At 38.9% G+C, this 18464-nt stretch overlaps 2 protein-coding genes across 2 annotated transcripts in view; both read left to right on the top strand.

The window, feature by feature from the left end:
* The window catches only part of cdh5 (cadherin 5), a 31765-nt gene extending 27604 nt beyond the window's left edge, over window positions 1–4161 (top strand). The window contains exon 15 of the mRNA XM_022752840.1: window positions 271–4161. Coding sequence (XP_022608561.1) covers window positions 271–646 — 376 coding nt within the window. The 3' untranslated portion in view covers window positions 647–4161. The remainder of the gene's footprint in view (window positions 1–270) is intronic.
* A 10107-nt stretch (window positions 4162–14268) lies between these two features.
* Window positions 14269–18464, top strand: part of bean1 (brain expressed associated with NEDD4 1) — a 44103-nt gene continuing 39907 nt past the window's right edge. Inside the window, exon 1 of the mRNA XM_022752828.1 lies at window positions 14269–14528. The gene's annotated coding sequence lies outside the window, so the exon portion shown is untranslated. The remainder of the gene's footprint in view (window positions 14529–18464) is intronic.

Here is an 18464-nt window from a genome sequence, read left to right as displayed (position 1 = left end):
CATACTATTAAACATATGCTTGATTTAGAACTTTTTGAATGATTTTCATGTTTTAGACAAATAAAATCTTCCTTTCTAGTTGTGAAATAGGATTAAAAATTATACTTTATAAACTTAGGTTTGTGGTTAATGTCCTTTTTCAAAATTCTGTTTGTTTTTGACCTCATTGATATTGGTTTAATTTTGAATAAGATCAACTCAGCTCATGATCACATCCTTCGATGAGGAGTTAACCAGCGTTCAGTTAATTAGTGTTCCTCTCTCTTTTAGCTACGATGTCTCAATCCTCACCTCTGCCTGCCACGACGGCTCCCTGCTTCGCCACCCAGACCGCCACCCCCACCCCTCTCTCTATGCCATGGTGCAGAAAGCCCCTCAACCCACTGCATGTAAGGGCGACATGGCTGCGATGATCGAGGTGAAGAAAGACGAGGCGGACCACGACAGAGACGGCTTCCCGTACGACACCCTCCACATCTATGGCTACGAGGGACCCGAGTCTTTAGCCGGAAGCCTCAGCTCTCTGGACAGTTCCTCCACCGCTTCGAACTTGGATTACGACTTCCTGAACGACTGGGGGCCGAGGTTCAGGACCCTGGCTGAGCTGTACGGAGTGGATGGACCCGACTACTACCATCAGTACTGATGGAGAGCGTCTGCTAAGAAGAATACATGATGCCAAAACACACACACACACACACACACACACACACACACACATATGTGTAAAACAGCCATAAAAATACATCCACACATTGCCAAAAGCACGCACTAAATACACACAGTCACACACACATTTTGTTCCTGGACGAGGAGCTTCGATCTAGCAGACAACCGTGTTCTCCAAAGACTTCTGTAGCTTCTGAAAACAGAATCAGGGCGCTCACGTCTCCAGTATAACATCAACTAACTTTTGTTATCAAGTGTAATTCAGTGAATCCGTTAAGTTTGCTGAGTCTCCTCAGTCTGTCAGTAAATAGAGCTTCATCAAACTCCAGGAAGCTCCATCACGTTGAATCAAGGTTTTTGGAGATCTCTCTCTCATTTGTCTTTTCTTTTCTGGTGACATGTTGCCCTTTGCCTCCAACGAGGAGACGCTGGAAAGATTGTTAACGTTACACCAAGACATGACGCCACAGGAGAAAGTGACTGAGTGATTCTCAAGGGGATTTATTGTTGGCGACAGCGAGAGTTTTGTCCCGTCACACCGTTGTGATGTTTGACATCACAGTCGTTATTGCATCATACCTGCAAAGATCTGAAAACCCAAACAGATGAAACTCCACTGCAGGCTTTAGCCAATCACAGTTCATTGTGGATAATTGATGGGTTAATCAGGTCACTGCTGGCCAGTGATGTTTTTAGTTTTTTCACATTTGATTTGTGTCTCAGCTCTCATATGCAGCGCCATTTTTGCATCCCCTCTTCTTACCCGAGACTTTCATTTATTTATTTCTATGGATTTATATTCATCTACATATACACCTACCAATTATTGCTATATCCCAGTATAGACACATACTAAATCTGGACATCTAAACATTGACACAATGCCTACATTAAAGACAACATTAATAGATATGCATAGTCTTGTATCCTGGCTACTATTGAAAGCTGTCATACTTTAGACTCTTCATCTGGATATGAGCTAATTTAAATGATTCTAACATTAATGGAAGTTTTCATTTTGTTTATTTCCGTCTTACTGGGGATGCAGAATGGTGCACGTCAAAGCAACTCACTGTTGATTTGAAATTTCTGCCATACTATTTTTCTGTTCTCCACATCCCTTTGTGTATTGACAGCCTGTCATCTCCTCAAGCCTCAAGCTTTGAAGAATTTTTTTTAAATATTTTACAAAAGGGCCACAAACACACGGCGAGAACAAGGTGCTCTTATTTTTGATCTGAGGTAGATGAGTTGATTTGTAAATATGATCGTCTGAGGGGTCCATTGTTTGAGGTGAAAAACTTTGAGCAGCCACAAGCGTTTTAACTGAAAATAGTTTGAAGTGTTTGATCACAGCGAGATGCCAGGCGTGTTTTCTTCATGTGAAATACTAAACAGGACCGTGTTTAAGGAAAGTTCAACTCTGAAAAACCCACACCTCTGGACATCACATCAGTCTGTGATGCCCACAGGGTTATTTTGTGATATACAGTATAGTTCCTGATCTGCAACATTTACTGACATGACGCCAGTTGTCAACAGAGTTAAAAAGTTCAGATAAAGCTCTTCAAAAGTTCCTAATATTTAGCATTGTTACACTTTTTTTCAAAGTGAAAAACTTAAAAAAAAAATTCCATTTCCCTTTTTGTGTTTTCTGAAACCGGCCGTCTGATATGAACAAGGAGTCATTTTCTAAATGAGTCACTTAGTCCATTTTCCCCAATTATCTTCTGCTCTGAGAAGAGGAAGAACAATGGAGCGACAACAGACAGAAGGGAAATGGCAGTGCTGCAGCTCAGACAGAATTACAGTGCGTTCCAGGTTTTTATTTGACAGAACCCATCATCACAGTTATTGTTGAGATGAAAGCCCAATTCTCAGAGGCCTACTACAACAAAAGTAATTCAGACAACTCAGGAAACGCCAAGTGGCAAAAGCAGCTAGTTGGGCAGCTGCGATGGCTCTGAGGTGGCTCGAATAGCTTTAACCTCTCATCCTTTTTGGCTACTGTCAGGTCATAAAGTCTCTGATACAAAATTTGACAATCTCTAGGTCATTATTAGCACATTTTAAGTCTGATTCTGAAACAAAATCAATGGAGTTGGGAGCCTTTTACAGACTTGGACCTATTTATAATCTGTAGTTTGTGCTATTTAACAATAAGGCAATCTTACAAAGGCTCTATGATGCATCATATTGGACGGATTTGTTGAAGGGTTTGCATTTCTAAATCAATATGGGAAGGTTATCTGTTTCAGTTGATATTAGGCTACAGTTTGTCTACCTTTTTTAGATTAGCATTGTTGAACAAGTTTCCTTCTAAAACAGGGAATTGTCATCAGTATATTGTCTGACTTTCCAAAACCCAATTTATATGGATATAAAACAGAAGAAAAGCAGCAAAATCTCACATTTAAGAAGCAGGAACCAGCAAAATGTTTGTAATTTTTGCTTGACCTTGATTCAGTGATGATAAATCACATATCAAAATAGTTGCCAATCATTTTTTTGTTGACTAATTGTTTCAACTCTATCCCTTACAGACATCATTTTCAGAAATCATTAAGGTTGTCGTTAGCAACCTTTGCTTGGTGTATCATGTGGAAGATCTATTTGCTCTTTAGTAGCTCTTTATGTCATCAGGAACAACCACTCCCAGGCACCGTTTGATCCCTCGCCCTCTGGGAGGACGGCGTCCAGCCAGGAACCATTTATCAATGACTCACTTACATTTAAACAATTAAAGACATTTGAGCTCATTGTATTAATGTGGGGTCTGTGGATAAATTATGGCTTCTGCTCTTACACAGAAAGCCATTTATAGAAGGGAAAAGGTCACTTCATTGTGAAAGTGACAACTTAAAAGTCAGTTTGCATGATTGTAAAATTAAGACACTCCAGTTTACGTAACGATATTTAAATGTATTCCAGTGTCGTATACAACTCTGCTGAAAACACAGTCACACAGCTACATGTCCTGAGGACAGTTCCTTTGTCCTTTTAAAATGTGATTTAATTTCAGCGAAGACAGTTTAGTTTATTTATTCTCCTGTTTATTCTGTTTTGTTTGGACTTGAACTTTTTTCTTTAAAACTCGTTTGGAATGCCATCTGATAAACGGTGGATACAATAGCTGGAAGCCCTCTCAATGCTTTCCTGTTGGGTTCACATATATACTCAGAGCAGCCTGTTCCTCCACCTTTCTGTCTTTCTCTCGTTCTCCTGCTATCCTTGTTTGCCTTACCGAACCCCCAACCCCCCATACACACACACACACACACACTGTCTTTCTCTCTACGCCTTCTAATCAGCTAAACCAAACAGTGAACTCAACTTCCTGTCCATCTGGGGGGGTTGTGCCCGCCCCTTCCTGTCTATGTTATCTCTCTCGTGAGCTAAAGCATTGTGCTCACTTCCTCTTGGCCCGGCCTGGGAAACAACCTTGGAGAGGAAAAGGGAGCGAGGCGAAAAAGGAGAAACATAGGATGAGTGTTTGGGGGGGGGGGGGGGGGGTTAAGATGACAGAAAGATGAAGAGAACAATGTAGAGCAGTGATGAGTTTTCCAGCTGTGCAGAAACACTTCAGAGCGAAGATGTGTGTGATGAAACACTGACACATATCACACATGCAAGTGGTGTTAGCATCCTGTTAGCCTGGCATCTTTATCAAGCACCATCCATTAATCCTTTTTCAGAATACTCACAGCTGAATCTTGAAATTTAGCAAATTAAAAAAAAAAAAAAAAAGTGGCAGAAAAAGACATTCATTATTTTAAGTTCAAAAAACTTTTCGCCTGTTAATGCTCTTATGTTGTCATCATTTTTACATTTTATACATTTGCACTGATGATTTCGTATTAAGTCTTGTGACAGCTCTTATTCCTGCTGAAGACATTTCCAAAATATAAATGATTTTTTACTGATTTTAAAAGCCATGCGTCCATTCATTGAACAAACAATGGTTTACGTCGATGGCGGCCATCTTTGTTTGAGTCAAAGAATAGAGCCTCACCTTGAGAGCAGTTAAAATTTTGCTTCATTGTACAGTGGAGGAAATACTTTTTGTCCTGTCGTTTCAGACCTGTGGCTCTCTCTAGGAAACAGTAGCCTATTAAAGTTGTTTTTTTTGTATTTGTACATTATCACCATTATAGTGATTATGATTTTTATTTTTAAAAATGGGGATGTGAAAGAGAAAAAAAATTGTTGTGTGCTCCATTATCCTCTCTCCTTGCGATTAACTTTCGGGTGTAGTTAGGGTGAGAAAATCTTAGACAGATGAGTCATTTACCAACAATTTCCCCCACCAGTGTTTTCCACTTTGTTTTAATATATATTTCCACATCTTAAAAAAAAATCATTAAATACATCAATCATTAAATACAAAGACGAAGATTTAATGTCATTCCTATTAAAAAGTGTCACATTAGTTTTTTATTGTGTGTACTGGCAACATAATGACCTGGACATAAAACACATTCATTTCAGGCTGCCATTTTAATTTAGTAATTTCTAGTCATTCATCGTCTTATTTGCTTCTCCACAGTGACTCATCAGATATCGCAAAACATTATTAAATCCATGTATTGCCAAACACTTTGGGATTATCTCCACCGTGTAACAGTGATACCATTTTGTCAAGTTGAGTTATTTAATTTCTTAGAGAGTGCCATATTTTAATTAATTTTGATTTGTTGGCCATCAGTTGTTGTCGTGTGAGAGCATTTGTCTCCTCTATAAAATTCAGAGTAAAAATTAATCGCTCAGGTTGGGATACAGGCACAAATAGTTGTTCACCTTTATGTCAACAAACAAAACACTGCACATCTATCAATATACTGGTTAAAAAAACAGATCTTTTAACGATTTAACTGTAATTTCACCTGTGTATCCCATGTGTTATTGAGGGAGTGTGTGAAATGTATATAGAAGAAAAAATGTGCCTAATAATGTTTTTTCTCTGGCCTCACCTTGTTTATGATTATTATTATTATTATTATTATTATTGCCTCAGTTACTGTATTTAGAACACGTAAAAAAATAAAAATAGGTTCATTTTCTACAAGTGAAAAAGAGCAGTGTGTGACGGAAAAATGACTGCCCACGTGAATATATGATTTTCTGTTTATGTGTCTACTTGTGTGTGTGTGTGTGTGAGTGAGTTTGTGTGTGTGCCTGCGATTGTACCCATGTACATACACACAAACAATAAAAAATAGCAACCACATAGATATACATTTTTTCTTGTGTAAATACAGTAAGGGTCTTCAAGGGAGCAACATGTGCCTTTATTCTTTAAAAAAAAAAAAATACTGTAATTCATTTTTTGATGGTGAACACGATGTTTTCTATATTGTTTTTATGGTGTATAGCAACTACTTTTTATTACCTGACATTTTTGTAAGTGTAGAATAAAAATAAACACTCAAATATGTTTTCTTGTTTTGCGATTGGTGTTTTGAAGCTCTGCAACACTTAGCACAGAAACATAAGAAACAAATTGATGAGGTTTTAATTTTATGGACTTGAGGTCAGTGGAAAATTCTCATTGTACCTAAGCTAAGGGCGGCAACTGAAAGGGAAAAGTGCAGATGAAAAAAAAAACATTAATTTACAAAAACATGTATATCATAATTATAATCATAAATCCCTTTTGGGCATTCGGGTTTTAGATTGGTTGAGAAACTGACATCATGTGTTTTTAATGTCTAAATCATCCCTCAGGCCTATAAAAGGTGGAATTTCCTGATATAACCCAACAATAGGTTTGGGTCAGGAACATGATCTGTAGCAGATTTTTCACTAAGAAACTATAAATATAAAGTCTGAGTGTTGACATGGATCTGAAAACAAAAAAAAATGTATATATTCCTGGCCATTTTTTATACAGTCAGTGTTTCTTATATATCAGATTCCATGTGGTGAAGATCAGCTCTGCTCCTCTGTGTAAAATGATCCAATATGTCAAATGTTATACACTGTGAGGCCGTGTGAGGAAAGCTCTGATCTCCACCACCTTCATCTTTGACACATGATCAGATGTGATATCCTCTGTTTTCCTCTCTTTTAACCCGAGTGTAAATTCACCACAGGCTCGTGCAGTTTTATTATTGTAGGGGTCGGCGGATAGAGGGGTCAGACCTCCATATATGTGATTATGTCCATATGAGACATGCGTGAGTCTACAAGATCAGAGAGGAGGGAAGAGGGAAATGCCAAAGTGACGTAAAGTCTCCCAGCACCTCTTGGGTTGACACCCTGCAGGAACTACACACACACACTCACACACACACTCACACACACAAACACTTAAATCTCTCTCAAAAAGGTGATTTTGCAATTTTTATCTGGTTGACAAATGATGCTTTAAAACAGGACGAGGTGTCTAAACACCTTCAGGCTCTGTATGTTGTCAGGAAGCCCAATTTCCAAGAAGTCCTAATATAAAGTCAAAGTAGCTTGTTTATCAGATCCTTGCAAAATGTTTTGGTAGTATAACATCATCGTCCTACTTCTACCCTTATAAACTAATAATGAAATAAATAAACAGAAAGTTTGTGTTTGGATGTTACCTATCTGTGAAACACTGACAATCCAATGTGTTTTTAAAGGTACAAGTGTACACACATATGAAAGTTATCAATAACAATTAATTGTATTTAACCAAATATTAATTATTTAAGGTGTGTGGAGATGTTGCATTACATCTCCATCCTTCAAATATTTGCTCTATCCACAATTCACTTCTGTTTAAGTCTCCGTGATGGACGAATTCAAGCATGCATTTCCTGTTTCGGTGCGATCTCTTGCTGACCCCTAACGACCCCGAGGTCAGGGTTCATCTTTGTTCAACGCTGACTGAGCAGATGTGCTCTGTTGGCCAATAGACACACTGACTGCAGCGTCACTCTCACACACTTTACAGTTTGTCATCGCTCTGATTATATTCATTAATCACATCAGAGTCATGACATCACATCCTTTTTCTTGGGGCTGTGTAAATTTCATTCAATAGATCAATGTATGAATGTAAGGTGACCAGACTTGAAGGCACAACTGGATAAGGGAAGGTGTTACTGTGTCTGTGTTAAAGTCTGAACATTAAGTTAATTAAGGGGCTGGGAGAAAGTGGAGAATAACAGTACAGAGTCTGCCCAGGGAAAGAGATGGAAACATGGGGAAACAGGCTTTAAAGACGCTGCAGAGCCACTCCCATCTCTCAGGTGCAGCCAACGTGGATGAGCTGTTTCAAGCAAAAAATGTGGCTAAAAATGATAAATTATCCTTCTGAGCATGTAAAAAACATCAGCAACATCCATATCACGCGAAACTTTATATATTTTTAAGCCATGATTCATCATTTCTTCATCATCAAATCTACCGGGACAGTACAACCACTACATGACTCTCAGCGATGTGGTTCAGCATGTGACCTCTTTTCTACCACGCAGCCGCTCATATTTCTTCTATGATAACACTCTCTAATTCCACCTAATAAGGAGTAGGGCTGCTTTTAAAAAGCTTTCACTGAGTCCTGTGAGCTGCAGTCACCAAATTCACTCTGTCATCAGTTATTCAGGCGAGGAGGAGGATAGCTGGAAGATGTGACGGATGTCTACAGGAAGGAGAGGGGCTGAAAGGAAAGAAAGATGATGATCGAAAGAGGAGTAAAGGCGTACCTCCATCTCCTGGAAGTACTCCTTTAATCCTCCCTCCTCGACCTCAGCTCAGCCTTGGTCTACTTGTGGTGAGGATGGGACAGGACCAGCTGGCAGCAACATGCTAAACATTGCGTTATGGTCAAACTAGAGAAGCACTATTAAAGCGAGGCGTGCTTTATCCTTGAATACAATTACATGGAGACTGCGAATGGATAATCCTTTGAAGCCTGATCAAAGAAAGTCTGAATTTTGAAGTGGGCTGCAGTTTGTGTTTACATGCAAAAGGAGTTGATATGGGTAGCTGTTTACATGACTACAGTATGTAATCCAGTTAGAGAGCACTTGTCACGAGCAGTTATGTTTGTTTCTGGTAGCATGAAAAACAGCTCAAATGAATGTGAGAGAGTGGCACAGCTACCTGTGCACGTTTCAGACATTTTCCATATTACACACACATCACATGATTTTATGTACAAGTGTTTGATATGTGCATATTTTTCACCGTGGTATTCTCATTTTTTGGCTTGTACCTGGTTTGAGCATGACTTTCTACAGAAAAAATGCCTTCGGCAGCTTCATATCATCCAAAAAAATATCCCCCTTTAGATACCTTCCATTGCTATACGTCATTAATTTATATATTTTTTATTTGTTATGGTTTGCAATCATCTCACATCTCTCAAAACATGTAATAAATTCATACTCTGTGTATTGTTAGTGTATGAAGAAACATAAGCCTTTCGCTGTAAAACATTTCAGTCAACAGATGTACTTCTACCAAAATAACCCTGGAGGGAAGAAACACACAGCTGCGATCAAAACATGTGAGGAAAGAAATCAAATCATGTGCTGTTATCATTTCAGACCTTTAGTGACTCATTACAAATGCTAGTTATAGACACAACCAATGCCCAAGCCCTCAAAAGCTTTCAAAATGTAAGAAAATTATAAACATTACCCAGATCTCCAATGATTCAGGGGGAAGTAGAGAAGAAATGGTTCAAAAAATTCACCTTGAATTTCCTACTTATTACCACATAAATGGGATCTTGAGTTTATGATGAAGGCTGGACAATGTTCTCAATTCGAAGCAATTTAACAGGAACTTTGAGAGAAACAAAGATGAAGGAATATTTTCAATTTCAATAAATGCAAAAATCTAGACATCTTGCATAATTTGGTGCACATAATTACCTGATAATCACACCTGACTTGGAGTATTTGGGGTCTCTGGAAATGTTGGAACGTTACCAGGAAGTCAGAATAATTTCCAGTGGGTTTCTAAAAGGGTTTGTAAGGTTTAGAGGCTAAATTCAGTTGAAAAAAACAGTTTCTCCATTCAATGCAACATGAGGAATATCTGTCCATTGTCTGAGACAAACTCGGGTTATTTGTGAAACATCTGCCCACATCTTTTCATAAAATCTCATAAATAAAAAGCCTGTCTCCATTGTTATTGCAGGAGGAGGGAAAAACATTTTCTTCCACTGTGGTGTAACACAAGCATCTATAGACTAAACACCATGGCACACACAGGTTCTGGCCTCACAATGTGTGTCAGGATTTGTGTCTGGGTGTCTTTTGTTTCATGTCCTCTGTTGGTCGGTAAAGCAGATGTGGTTGTGTCTTTGTCAGAGGCAAAAATAAAGCTGTGGCATGTAGGTAAGTAGTTAGAATGTGGCACCGCCAGATCTGGGGGTTCAATTCCCTACTTGTAAGTCACGGTAGAGCAGGATTACTCAAATATACCGGTACCCCTCCCATGTGGATGCCTACTGGAAACACGCCTGGTCCTCATTCCTGGTTTGAAAAGCACTGCAGTCAACCATCACAAAAGCACATCTGCATCAAACATCCCACTGACACACTGACAAATAAAACCAGGGTTCAAAACAACCGCTGTAAAAGCAGGAGCTGTTGCAGATGGAGACACCGCCGAGGTCCAACATCTCGCTGAGTGTTTGCTGAAATTAGACCCAGGGGAACCAAAAACATGGAACCAGACACGATGTGGTTCCATGTTTGGGAAAAAAAAAAGAAAAGACATTACTAGGAATGTTCTGACAACTAATCAGCTCAGAGAGGTGGTTTTGTGCAAAGTAACATAAAGTAACATACTGTATACACAAAGGATGATTTCAACAATGACTGCCAGTGTAAGTGCTTGACTTATGTCCTGTCTGTGAATGGTAAATACTTCACAACAATGTGAAGAGGAGGATATCCCCTTTCTCCATCCTCTCATTCTAAATGTTTGCCCCTTTTTGCTTAGTGCAGCAAAGGAAAATAGTTTTTTTTAACCATATAAAGAGTCTTGGACAGTTTAGAAGAGCTGAACTGGAGCCAAATGGATTTTAATTAAAGTCACAATAATGCAAAAATCATCTATTTACACTAACAACAGTGCTACTGAATACAAAGCTTTTCTTTGATCTGCTGAGGTTTGATCTGTGGTATGTTTTTACCTCTTAGCACCTTTGAATGATTCAATATTAACATGTGCATATGATTAAATGCATTACAATGTCTCTGTATGCTTTAGAAATTGTAACTCCAATCTCATAAAAATGTCAAAAAAAAATGCTTTAAAGGACAAGAAAAAAGTGTCACTGCAGCAGAGTTTCCAGGTCAAAAGGGAATATTTTGCCTGTTTGTGGGTTTGAATCTGGTTAATTAGCATCTCTGATATGCTTTATGTGCATGAGCAATGAGATAATGGATAATTTATTAACCACCACAGGGAGAAAACAGCACAACCTAAAAAAGCCAAACTGCCAACTGGCAACAAAACTGGCAGTGCTCTGTCGCCACACTGTGGTTTAAAGCACAAAATACACCCTGTATCAAATGTATTAGGCTGACTCTGCTTTACGGTATTTTGACTGTCAAAAAAAAAAAAAAGGGGATCATGCCAAGGCAGCCATACTGAATTTTCCCTGTCAAAAATGTCTGAGCAGGAAATGTCCATCTTATGTTTATTCAAATTGTATTTTATGTTTATGTTGTTTTTTTTTTCAGAGCAGCATCTTGATACAGATTGGTATACAGCAGAAGAAGAAGAGTAAGATTTCCTGTTTCACTCCAGTCGGAAGGAAACAAATAATATTGGTAGCATCAAAAGTAAAAGCTGAAACCTACTAAATATTAGTTAAGACATTAAGAAACTGGGAATATTCTCCAAGTTCTTACACCTTTAAAAACCTTTAGACGCAGTCTAGAAGTATGTCCGTGCTTATGCTGAAACCACGTTTTGTTCTTGAAAACATTTTACAGCAGTTCATGTGGATATCTCATGCTGAATTTAAATCATAGTGATCAAAACCACATTTTTCTCTGAAATATCAGGGAGTTAAAGTACTGGATCGTAAACCTAAAGACTGTACTTATTGACTTGAATAAATGTAATTTTTAAAGGCAATTTTTAACATCAGTAACAAATAAAAAAATGGGATAATTTGATGCAGTTTGTCAGGATTTTCATGCTACTTGTTTTTAAAGACTGTGTTTTGAATTCTGGCTGATTAAACATCTGTTTGAGTTCAAGGTGGGTTAAGATATAATGGGATTATGGTTATTGGAGTATGATTACATGGACTCCATGTAGTTGTAAGAATTTTTTCACAGAAGACATTTTGATTTGTCATACAGGTGTTTCATTATGACTCTGTTCAGGTGTCCCAAAGCAACTACATGGAATTTAGTTATCATTCATTTTATTGACAAAATATGTGCTGTGAAGAAGGTCTACCATAGTGGTGTAATATGTCCTGCTCTAACAAGTGCAACAAAGGAAAAGCAGGGAGATGTCAGTCAAACAGTCGGTAGATTTTAGTTTTATTTATTTTTGTACAATTTAAAATACACAGAACTTGACAAAGAAAACAAACAGCATACAGTGCAGGGAGAGGCAAAAAGTCCAGTGGTCTTATTTAGGGCCATCACAAAGTTATAGAAATACTAAATAAACATACAAGAAAACAATGTGACTATATAAAAATGATTAGAAACTAATAGATTGAAAATATAGGCTATATAATAAAATTAACAGCAATAATAACATCAATATCAAAATAAAAGCAGAAAATGTGAGAATGTGATGTGTGTGCAATATGAGCAAAACAAAGAAGACATAACTACATGGACAGTAATACATGGGGTATACAGTTATAAAACACCAGTTAAATGGTCTTTTAAGAATCTTTTTGAGGAACAGTTCGTTGCCAAATGGAGAAAGCAATTCCAAAATTTTATACCCCTAAATCTTATTGAAAATTGACCTTTGCCGGAGGTCACAGCCAGAATAATTAAAATCATGTGTGGATTCAGCATAGGTGTACAAATCTTAAATATGTGGACATGTGAACATTACTTGATGTATTGTTGCTTAAAGCCTCTATAAACTAGATAAACAATAATATAGCAGCAAACGACTATTTTCTGAGCAAAGATATAATGAGATGTGAAATAATGGCTTCCTGTGCAGAGAAAGAAGTCTCTCTGTTATTTGTTTTGGTATCTGGTCTGCCAGTGCATGTGCATGTTAGTGCACGTGAGTCCCACCTGTTGAACGTTGGCCCCTCCCCACTTTTAGAAACACAAAGGGACCGCCCACATGTGAGATGGTACAGTTCCGGCAGGTCGGCTAGTGGCCTATCAAAATAATCCTTAAAGTTTAAAAAGTTTTTAACTGCTCCATCAGTGTCACGAGACCAAGGCTGAATTTCTTTCCCAGTCCGATTGTGGAGTCAATTCTGGTCTGGCTTTACCAGGATGGCGAACCTACGAGCTGCTAAAGAGCTCCAGCTTCACCCTCGGAACTGACTTTCTTTTCTTCTTCTCGATATGTAAGTAACTTGATGGATACATACTGTTACATGTCTGTTTTGACGAGTGACCGGCTACAGTAGTCATGACAACGTTTGCTAACTTGCTGTTACTGATAGCATGAACGTGTTCGGCAAAGGTTGCTATAGCTAGCAGGCTAACGGTCAGCATTGCTGTAGAGCACGTCACGGCTATGCTAGCCTGGGCTAATGGCTGTGGCCGGATTGTTTTTGTTTTGGCTCTCTTGACTGCAGGGTCAAGTTCTTCCTCAACAAACCGGGAAAACCACCTAATCATGGGACTGACTTTGTTCCAAATGTTGCCCTAAAGTTTTAAGCACTCTTTTGTGTAAGATATGTATGATGTGGATTGGGGTGTCCACATACTTTTAAAAAAAATAGTCTACATTGATACTTGTGGTTAAAGTGCCTTATCATAGCCACTATTATACCACCTTATAATCTCTTAGGGAATGCAGTCACAATAATAATCTACAATATTCCATATTGTGCCTGTAATTCAGTTTATTTTTTGGCATCATTATGATATTAAAACTTCCCTACCATGTGTGTAGGACTAAACTGTACCTGTACTTAAATGCATGGATAAATCCTGTATGAGTTCAAGGAATTCAGTAAAGTTCTGATTTCTGCACATTAAATAATTTTTCAAATTTTTTCAGGGCATCACTGCTGTTTGTTTTTTCACGAGGCATTTCCTGGCTGCCAGTCCCACCGTCGTCGTGTGCCGGCCCTGGATGGTGCGCCTCTCTTCCCAGGCATGACACACTTACTGGGCTGCAGAGCCGAGCCACGGGACGAGCCACGGGACAGAGACACGGTGCGGAAGCCAGAGGACAGAGTCAGACGAGGATGATGAGGATGCGGGAGAGAAAAGCTGCTCATAGCTGATGATGATGATGATGATGATGATGATGATACTGTGGACAGAGGAATGAAGAAATATAGAGCTCTGCGGGTTGGAGGATGGTGACAGTGATGGTGATGATGATGATCGAGGTGGTGGTGGTGAGGGTGTTCCGGTGGTGAGGACGGGACTGCTCGGAGGGGGGATGCTCGGACGATCGGAGCGCTTCTCTGCTCAGTGTTGATCATCGTGCGGGTAAATCTCGGGTATCACCGAGAGTTTAACGAAGCGCTATTCTGAGGAGGTGGGCCAAGTCCCGAGAGAGAGAGAGAGAGAGAGAGAGAGAAGAAGAGAGAGAGAGAGAGAGCGGGAGGAGGGGGAGGACCTTCGGACTCGGTGACAGTCTGGGATGTTGTTGCTGCTGTTGTCCGTGATGTGAAGCGACATTAAGGAGCTGATGAAAGGACTCCTGCCAGCGCGAGGACACATATTCATACATTTTTGCAGGTAAGCAACCAATGTCGGACTCTATGCTTCTCTCTTTTTCTCTCTCTCTTTGTCTTTCTATCTCTCTCTCTCTCTCTCTGTCTCTCCTTCTCCATCCCAAGCTAAAGTCTCTGTCTCTCTCTGCTCATCCTGAAACTATAAGAAATGTATTAACTACATAAATATGACACTAGCACGGACATTGCAGTTGCATTTAATATCTTTGGTACTCAGTGGCAAATGTATAGTGACATTATCTTCATGGTGTCTTTTACCTCCTACTGCATAACAGTAATATTATGTAATATTTCAATAGGTACACAAACAGGATACTATATGAACACACTATAAAGTATTGTCAGCTAAGTGACTGGTGACATTTAACTCCATTTACTCAAGCGTAGTACAAATGTGAGGTATTTGTTCTTGAGTATTGCTATTTTATGCTACTTAATTCCTCTCCACTACATTTCAGAGGCAAATAATATATTTATACTCTATATACTCTACTATACCTGTGGTTGCTGGTTAACCTTTACATTAAATAAAAATACAGATAAGTTTCTAAAGTATAATACATTATTACTTCTTCTAATAAATAAAGAATTTAGAATTAGCTCCACCATGGTCTTATAACATGAAAATGCAGCTTACACATGAATGCTTTAGTAATGATAATCCAATAATTTATAGGCCTAATAGTGCAGATTTGTAAAAGAGTACTTTAAAATGACTACATTACTACCTTATGTAAAAGATTTGAACATGCCTTCCACCACTGCTCTAAATATACCTGTATATCGGAATAAAAGGAACAACCTGAAAAAATAAGTGTAGAACAACATCGAAATCAGAAGGACATGAGAGGTCAAGTGATGGTTTGATGATTATGAAATGTCCTTTTGAGTCATCAGATCTCACTCTATTTGATCATCCATGAGCAATTCTTGACAGACATGCTACAGAGGAGGGAAATCAAAGAACAAATGTAAATACAAAAAATACACTTGTTACTGAGTGTTACAGACACACTCACCAACAAGAAGTTGCTATAGACTTGATATTTAATTCAAGCAAATTATTTTATTTAAGCAAATTCACTATTGAGTACCACAAACACAATGTAGGTTCCTATAGGACTACTGTAGGCGTGTTATAGTGATTTTTGGATAGGCTCATCTCTCTCTCTCTCGCTCGGCTTTCCTCCCACACACTTTCACTCTCTCGTTTCAGCAGTGAAGTACAGTAGCCTTACAACCCTACTGTAACAGTAACAGCGCGGAGAGGGAGGCCTGCCAGATTACCATGCCACACGATCCATCAGTGTGTTTGAGTTATATAAAAACTATTTAGGCTTATAAAAGAGAGGAAATCCAAACAGGTGCAGGTGATGTAATAAAACCACACGAGTCAAGATAAAAAGAGAATATTTGAACTGGGGAAAAAAAGGAAATAGATAATAAAAATAAAACATTTAACAAGTAATTCCCTCGATGTAGCAGAAGTGTGGTTATCCGTGTCCGTGTGATAAAAGCCACATTTCCAGTTTTAGCACATGTGACTCTTCCAGTGACAGTGGTTGACAGTTTGATCTAAAAGCTTCACAGCGAAAGGACAGCACACAGTCTTAGTACCGGGCTCCCCAGAGGATATCAGAGCCCTACCATGTTATCTAAGTGGCTTCTGCTCTGCACTCAGCCATGAAGGTCGACACTACAAAAAGCCCTTTGACAAATTCAATAAAATGAGATTAACCCCTGGATATATAATTCTGAGATATAATTGCTTGAGTTCATAAAGCCTCAGTTTAACATAGATGTATATTACAGTAGTTAGAGGAGTGTAAGTAGTGTCTCAGTGCAAATATGAAAAACCAAGGAAGAAGGTGTGTTGATTGCAGCAAATTGGCATGAAATTTTAAGGTAATCATCTAAACACATGTTGATCTTATTCATTTTCAGTTTGCATGTAAATAATTTAATGAGGATGAAGCAATAGACATGTTATTAAACAGGAAAGGAAAAGCTGCTTTTTGTTAAACTTGGACTTACTGTGCTCAAGGTAGTTGTACTCACAAGTAATTTCACAGTGAAACTGGCAATAGAAACGGACACATTAAATAAGTCCATGTTTGTTTTTACTTCCAAAATTTTTACCGTTACCAAGACAACTGGTTTAAAATCTGATTCATCACTTCTGTTATAGCCTTGTCCACTCTGATAAGTCATGCTCCCACATCCCACTGGGCCAAGCTCTGTAAAATAACGTGAAATTACCAGTTGAAGTCCGCAAAAGTTACTAAAATACAGTAACGGTGTTAAATGTGGATTGCACGAAAACCTTGATGAACTCTCTGCTCCACAAGGACTGAACCTCTGACCTTCTCACTCCGGGGTCGGCTCCGTGACCGAACCGCCACGGGAGTTAAACACACGGGCTTTCAGCGATGGCACGGACGCTCTCACCGCGGGTTCTGCCTGCCCCGGCTACAAACGCGAGTCGGTGTGATATTGGTGCCGTTGCCAGGACTGACAGGTTGAATGGATGACAGGGCTGTGTGGGCCAAATAGACTGTCAGAGAGAGCTGGGAGGAGATGGATGAGAGGAGGGAGAGAGGGACAGAGAGAGAGAGAGGGAGAGAGGGAGAGAGAGCATCAGAGAGAGGGAATACCAGAAAGAGAGATGAGGAAATGATGGAGTGCTGTTGTGGCTACAGACAATACCTGATTCCCTCAGTTTCTTTTTCTCTGACTGGTCCCGTCCCTCAGTCTCTCCTTCTTTTCTCCCCCAATCATCGGCTGCTTTTGTGTAATCTGTGGAGTATTAGAAGCTCTGCACAGTGGCGTATGAGTTACAGCGTCTGCTTTGTGACAACTTGACAAGTTACTTTTGCTTTGCTTTTTTTTTTCAGTGGTCTTTCCCATTTTATCACATCAGTCTTGAAAAGAAGAATATCCCGCACACTGCTCTCACGATTTATTGATCATCCTAATGTTTTGTCAGATGTATTTTAAACAGTTCTTACAACCATGAACCATGTTATGTCCCACATGCCACGGGATATCGTCATTCAGTCCTTTGGGGGATAGCGTTTGCAAATTGAATATCCAGTATACTTGTATATCTTCTATTAAGAGTGTCATCAGTGTTACCGCCTCTCTCAGGTAGATAGGTAGGTCACCTTTTCAATGGCCTGGAACCTAAATGATGAGATGTCATCATTAAAATGTACTGCTCTATCATTGCTCATTTCATCATATAAAAGTGATCAGAACATTATATTTTTGGTTGAAAGTGCTGTTCTGAAAACTAATCTGGAGTGTTTTGGGATCTGCTTACATCTATGATCAAGATTTGTTTAAGTTAAGGCAACTAAAACTGTTAAATAACCAACACTAAATCAAGGTGTAAACTCCAACCTCATCCCTATAGGACAGTCGGTTGTGTACATGCTTTGTCTTGCATGCAGAGAAGTAGCAGGAGAGGTTCTGTGATTGTGAAGTTGAAATTATATTCTATAATTATTAGTGTTTACTCTGCTCTGCTTGTCCAGTTTTCAGAAGCTTTTCATCTCCAACCAAACTCTCTCTGAGGACATTTCTACGCGATTTTGAGAAATTGGCAGTGGCCTCCTGTTGGCAGCTATAAGCAATGCAAGTCTGGAGAGAAATGACATCATTTCCATTTTGAAACTGCATTCAAGTCTATAAAAATCCGAATCCCTCTGAACACCCTCTCACTTATTCTTCATTAAAGAGAATAATATTCATTTGTTTCTCTTTTTTTCCCCCCACAACAGTAACTTTTTTATATCAGTGCTGCATGTTTGAGGTTATATTTCTGTTTGGATGATCTGGTGTTGTTTATTTCCTTTCCCTTCTTAAAAACCCATAATACACAGCTACATCTAATGTCTCTGAAACAAGAGTTAGAGAGGCGCTCCTAGTTAAATCATAT

The sequence above is a fragment of the Seriola dumerili genome, unplaced genomic scaffold, assembly GCF_002260705.1.
Source record: "Seriola dumerili isolate Sdu_G_001 unplaced genomic scaffold, Sdu_1.0 BDQW01000187.1, whole genome shotgun sequence".
Taxonomy (NCBI): domain Eukaryota; kingdom Metazoa; phylum Chordata; class Actinopteri; order Carangiformes; family Carangidae; genus Seriola; species Seriola dumerili.
Note: the sequence above shows the minus strand (reverse complement) of the source record. Positions and strands in the feature narration are given on the sequence as shown.